General features: G+C 38.9%; 1 protein-coding gene across 1 annotated transcript in view; it reads left to right on the top strand.

The window, feature by feature from the left end:
* LOC107678005 (serine/threonine-protein kinase 10-like) overlaps positions 1–6,504 on the top strand; it is an 11,659-nt gene that overhangs the window by 998 nt on the left and 4,157 nt on the right. Inside the window, exons 2-10 of the mRNA XM_016473097.1 lie at positions 1,175–1,339; positions 1,955–2,003; positions 2,091–2,240; positions 2,319–2,391; positions 2,635–2,829; positions 2,908–3,082; positions 3,626–5,476; positions 5,559–5,689; positions 5,766–5,889. Of these exons, the coding sequence (XP_016328583.1) occupies positions 1,175–1,339; positions 1,955–2,003; positions 2,091–2,240; positions 2,319–2,391; positions 2,635–2,829; positions 2,908–3,082; positions 3,626–5,476; positions 5,559–5,689; positions 5,766–5,889 (2,913 nt within the window). The remainder of the gene's footprint in view (positions 1–1,174; positions 1,340–1,954; positions 2,004–2,090; positions 2,241–2,318; positions 2,392–2,634; positions 2,830–2,907; positions 3,083–3,625; positions 5,477–5,558; positions 5,690–5,765; positions 5,890–6,504) is intronic.

Genomic DNA, 6,504 nt, shown 5'->3' with positions numbered 1-6,504 from the left:
AAATATCACACGACACGGGTAGGAAAATAGTGCATTGTTCACAATATTATTCGCGAATGCCTACAGCCGATTCACAGACGCTGAAATTCAGAACAACAGCACGACTGCAAATGTGATTCTTTACACAAAAGATCAATAAACAAATAGTTAATATTGAGTAACTCACATTTTAGAAACAATATTGCCAGTTATTTCGTTTTTGCTCCGTCAGCAGTTCCAAACGAAGTCTATGAAGAATTCCTCTTGTCTTGACTTGCGTCTCAGAATGGTTTTTCGTGCCCAAATTAATCAGTTTATTTGAATCGGTTGAGTGCACGATTCAGTGATTCACTCACAAGGACCGTCATTTAACGCCAACTATTGGTGTAATGATGTAGCCTGAAATTCTGAACTTTTTTTGGGGTTCCCAGAAAGTTCTGGAAAGTCTTTGGTTACAAAAAGAATCTTCAGAAAACATTCCTAGTAGAATGTTATTATTTGGTTCTCAAAAGTAACCATAAGGGAACGGCAGGGGAGGACCGGATGTTTGTGGATGATGAGATACATAATTTGTGGTTTAGGATGTCAACATGATCATTGTTGTGATGTCACTACATTACATAACGAACACATGTATATACATAATGTGTAAACAAATGAAACAGTTGGTAGATAATCCATTTTAATGCAGTCTACCTAAATATTTACTGTGTAGATCTAGAAAACACTTTATTTGAACAATTTGTTAAACTTTATTTTAAATAAACAAATAAGTAGAAATGTAACAATTAATTTGTAAAATTGACAAGACAGTGCAGCCTTTATGAAAACCATGTTTATTAAAACATTGTTTATTTATAGGTTTCTAAGGTGACAGAAAATGGGGGTTTAGGGCTTCACTGTGGTTAGGCAACTTCCTGTTAAACCAAAATGTGAAAGATCAAAGATAGCTTCCTGTTAGCAATTTCTAGCTCATATCAACCTCTTTCTGCATAGCTTTCTGAAAATGAATTGCACCTTGCAGCTGTACAACTTTCAGCGTCTTTGCAGTGTGTATATCTTTTTGCATCATGGCCTGCATATGTACAGCTGTTAAGTTCTGCTTCCCAGCTTTCATAACTTCTGATAACTTTCTTGCACTTTTGTTAGAAATGACAAAGGCAAGTGTTACAGTACATTAAACTGTTGATCACAGGCACAGAATCAGACTACGGGGGTCCTGGCAGCAGTTAAAGTGATTGAAGTGCGCAGTGAAGAGCAGCTGGATGACTACATCACTGAGATAGACATCCTAGCATCCTGTCGCCATACAAACATCATATCGTTAATGGACGCCATCTTCTTTGAGGGCTGGCTGTGGGTAAGGAACATCTGTTTATAGGCCTAGGTGTTTTTCCCCTCAGCTACAGCTACACTTTTATGTGTGGAGAGTTAATGTTTATAACAAATTTACCAGAAGTCTTTTTCCCCTCATTTATTTATATGGACTATAAATACAAAACTATATTGGAAGCTTAAAAAAAGACAGCTTTTCTAAAGACAACTTTTTTTAAACAAGTGTTGGGAGGGTTTTTTCCACTGTTGGGGAAAGTATGTTATAAAATAATGCATCACAATATTGCGTTATTCCATAAAAAACTGCATTACTTAGTTACTTTTTAATGGAAAGTAATGCATTACATTACTTTTGCATCACGTTTGTCACTTGGGCTGGGCCTGCTTTTTTGTTTTTTAATGAAAACAAAGTAACTTGAATTACCTATTTGAAAAAGTAACTTCGATATTTTCTTGTAAATGTAAAAGTTACTTTACTAGTTACTTGAAAAAAGTAATCTGATTACGTAACTTGCGTTACTTGTAATGCGCTACCCCCAACACTGGTTTTTACTTTATAAAAGTCTGCATAAATAAAGACACATTCTTATATAGCTTGACTATTATTTTTTTAGCATATCTGTATGCTTTGTCTTTTTAGATCCTGATCGAGTACTGTCCTGGAGGCGCTCTGGATGATATCATGTTGGGTGGGTGACTTGACACTTTTCAATCATTCATTCATGGTAGTATCTTTATGGCATTATCATAATTTATCCATACTGCGTGTGTTTCAGAACTGGAGCGTGGCCTTACAGAGCAGCAGATCAGTGAAGTGTGCTGTCAGTCTCTGCAGGCTCTGTCTTACCTGCACCAGCATCACATTATACACAGAGACCTGAAGGCGGGCAACATTCTGCTCACCATGGATGGACAAGTCAAACTAGGTACAGATATACTGTTCTCTCACATTTTTGGTCTAAATACAGTCTGTGCTTTATCTATTTATATTCTCTTTCATACAGCTGACTTTGGTGTGTCTGCAAAAAATGACAATACCATCCAAAAACGATCAACTTTCATTGGAACTCCATACTGGTGAGACTCTCTTATGCTTGGTCAAATGCTCTTGCTGTCATCGTTTACTCACCTTTATGTTATTTGATACAAGAAAAAACTTGTACAGATCAACATGAGACAGAATTCTCATTTTGGGTAAACTATAGGCCTACCTATTGAACATCACAAAAAGAAACAATTAAATTATGCTTATAGTGATTCCTTTACTTTATACAACCCTCCTGCCAATGAACATTAGATCATAATATTTTGTCTTTCAAGGATGGCGCCTGAGGTGATTATGTGTGAAACGTCAAAGGACAATCCCTACACGACTAAAGCTGACATCTGGTCATTGGGCATCACTTTAATTGAGGCCGCTGAGATGGAGCCTCCTCATCATTCTCTCAACCCCATGAGGGTCTTGCTGAAGATCACCAAATCTCCACCACCCACACTCTCCAATCCTCGCCAATGGTGGGTCGCCGCTTCCTCATCCCTTCTCTAGATCTGCTGGGGTTTAGGCTTAAGCTCTATCTTGATTTTTGCCGTCAGGTCATCACATTTCCAAGATTTTCTACGGAGAACCTTGCAGAAGAATCCCGAGTCTCGTTGGGGAGCCCAACAGCTCATGGCCCATCCTTTCTCTTATGCGGGACGAGACGGACGAGCCCTCAAAGAACTCATTGCTGAGGCCAAAGCAGAGGTCACTGAGGTCATAGAGGCTGAGGTAGATACATAGGTCAATGACAAGAACATGCTGCTATTTTGAACTTTTTATTCATCAAAGAATCCTGAAAAAAATGTATGACATTTTCCACAAAAATATTAAGCAGCACAACTGTTTTCAAAATTGATATTACTAGGAAATGTTTATTGAGCACCAAATCAGCATATTAGAATGCTTTCTGAAGGATTACATTGAAGACTGGAGTAATGATGCTGAAAATTTAGCTTTGCATCACAGGAATAAATTACACTTTAAAAAATATATTAAAATAGAAAACAGTTATTTTAAGTTGTAATAATATTTAACAATATTACTGTTTTTACTATGTAGTTATTAAGTAAATTCAGCCTAGGACCCCAAACTTTTGAGCAGTGGTGTAATTACAAAAATAAAAAATAAATCATGATTTTAACTTTTTGGTTATACCACATGACATATTTAAAAGTCATTATCACCTTTTGTTGGACCTGTCAAACAACCATAATCCATGTGTGTAGCAGTACACAGCTTAATACATCTTTTTCTGCATCTTTCCATCTGCAGTCTTTATTAGATCTCGAATGTTCTGCGAAGGAGATGATTGCTGCAGAGTCAGAGCAAACAGTGCCACAACCAGGACAAGCAGTTGAAGAACAAGGACCACAAGAACCTGAGACCCCTCAGAAAACCTCTGTTCCAGATGCTGTTCCTCAATCTCCCACCGACTCGGAGCCAATAGCTGAGGTGAAAGTAACCCGCAGGGCTTCACAGGCCACAGACAAAGCTCAGAAGAGGGCAAGACGCCTCTCGGTTCCAGGAAATCTCCTCTCGTTTTTTACTGGAGGCTCCCGTCGCAAATCTGCATTCTGGGGTGACAATCCACCTCTTCAAGGAAGTAAGGACTCAGAAGTTTCAAGTGCAGCTGTGGGAACTGTGGAAACTTGCCCTTCAGATGGCAAAGAAAGTGAAAGCATGTACAAACTGAAGAAGCAAACATCTGACTTAGTTGATGCTCCAAGTAATGAGGCTGCTGACACCAAAGACAAGGAAGCTAAAGTAGAAACTGACAAGGAGGTAGCCCAGACCTCAAACAACTCAAGCACACCACCACAAACAGAGTTACCAACAGATTCCTCTGAAAAGGAAACACTAGATCTCACCAAGGAGGACACTGATGCTGATAAGGAAAATGTGAAGTCTGATGATTCAGGAAACAATGACCAAATATTTTGGAAATCCCTCCAGACACCTGCTATTATCAACAAAGACACAGCACATCCACAAAGCACACCGATTGTAGCTTTGTGTTTGGAAACACCACTAGCTAAAAGGACTGAAAAGAATGAGGGAAATTATAAATATGAGTACCTTGATTTGGCCTGTCCTTTGAAAACTTGCAATTCTCCTCCTGCTTTAGATATAAACGAAATCTTAACTGTAGAGATGCCTTCTAATAATGTTCCCGAAGAAGTTTCTGACCTCAAAAAAGCACAACAGACAACTGAACCATCAGAAAATGATGCTGTTGAGGGAAGAACCGAAGAAGATGTAGAAGAACCAGGAGAACTGGAGACAGATGGAGGAACAGTGGATGCAACAAAAGAGGAAATCAGTGAAAATGGTAAGGACTTTGATGTAGGGAAAGAAGAAGATATAACTGCCAATGAAGATGACATTACTATGAAGGTAGAGTGTGAGGATGTCAATGAAGCTGTCAAGGAAGAGCATGCTACTACTGAGATAGGCCATGAAGAAGTCAACTCAAGCAATGAAAAGTCTGAGGAACGCTGTGAAAAAGACCAAGATCTTTGTACAGAAACAGAGGAAGAGGAGCATTCATCCAACAAGGAAGATGTTACCGTGGAGGTTGATCATGAAGATTTAGACTCAAGAAACGAAAACAGCGAGAACACAAGAAAATCTGACGAGGAGGTAGTAATACCAACCCAAGATGAGATGACCATTGGTTCACAGATGGCAGAGATACCATGTCAAAATAAAGAAGACACCAGTTCTGAAGGAGAAAAGATCATCATTGGTAATGAAAGAGATGCTGCTGGTGATCAAGACGGAGCAAGTCCAACAGAAGTCTGTTCTGAAAAGAAAGTAGAAGAACCTGAACAAGAGCTTCACATGGATACTAGTATACAGAACGTTACAGAAGAGCAATCAAAACTTCCTGGTGAAGATACAACAGTGAGTTCCAAAGTTTTTGGAACAAAGTTGAAAAAGGAAGTGATGTTTGCAGTTCAAGAGGACAAAAATGAGCAAGAAAGGCCACTTGCAAATGGCTTGAAAAATGTAGACTTAATACCACCTCATGAATCGAATGGATCCACACCTAAGGAATCTAATGAAGACATCATTGCCCCTCTTTCCCCTACTGAGCCTCCACTGTCTCCTGGAATTGAAGGGGTAAGTCTGAAATAAACGTAGAGCTAAAAACTACCAGGCTAATTCAACATGTACGAACTGTTCTCTTTTTGTATTAATTCAGGAATTGCACCCAAGCAGGCGAACCGTTAAAAGGACACGTAAATTTATGGTGGACGGTCGTGAGATCAGTGTCACCACTTCCAAAGTGTTTAGTGAGGGAGACAAGAAGGAGCAACAAATGCGCTGCAGCAGGTAATGAGTCTTTATGCTTTATAGTGGACATGGATGAATGGACGTGTCACATTCATAACTTCTTGGGTGTTTTCAGACGGCAGGAACTGCATGCGTTGAAACTCTTGCAGAGAGAAGAGCAGAGAGAACATGGCCAGCTTGAACAGAAACTACAGCAGCAGCGAGAGCAGATGTTCCGCCACATAGAACAAGAGATGACTGTAAGCCACAAGCACCAAAGCCCTTTGGCCTCAGTTAACAACTTAAGACGTGCTATTAAACAGAAACGTTTCCATTCGGGTTCTTGACTGAAGTACTAACATGCCCTTTATACAAAAACTTTGACATGCAAGGACTTATTTTTGCAAAGCAGATTCTAAAGCACATTTCAATTGTTCACTCTAAAAAATGCTGGGTTAAAAAGGGACAAACCCAGCTATTGGGTTGTTTTGACCCAGCTATTGGGTTGTTTTGACCCAGTGGTTGGGTTGTTTTGACCCAGCTATTGGGTTGTTTTGACCCAGTGGTTGGGTTGTTTTGAACCCACCCGCTGGGTCAAAACAACCCAATAGCTGGGTTTGTCCCTTTTTAACCCAACGCTGGGTTATATTTAACCAAGCATTTTTTAGAGTGTTCATACTGTACATTAATGTACAGTTCCTAAATTCACTTGTAACACACAAAGTATTTGTTTTATTATTTGAAGAGTTTATTTGCAAAAACAGATAACACCGTTTTTATTAATTTTCTTAAATCATGTTTTTTATCATGTTATCATGTAGCTGTATTTTTTTTAGTTATTATTATTTAACCAAAACAACCCAACATTAATTGGA

This window comes from Sinocyclocheilus anshuiensis, unplaced genomic scaffold, assembly GCF_001515605.1.
Source record: "Sinocyclocheilus anshuiensis isolate Anshui unplaced genomic scaffold, SAMN03320099.WGS_v1.1 scaffold260, whole genome shotgun sequence".
Lineage (NCBI taxonomy): Eukaryota > Metazoa > Chordata > Actinopteri > Cypriniformes > Cyprinidae > Sinocyclocheilus > Sinocyclocheilus anshuiensis.
This window is presented reverse-complemented; position numbering and strand designations above follow the sequence as displayed.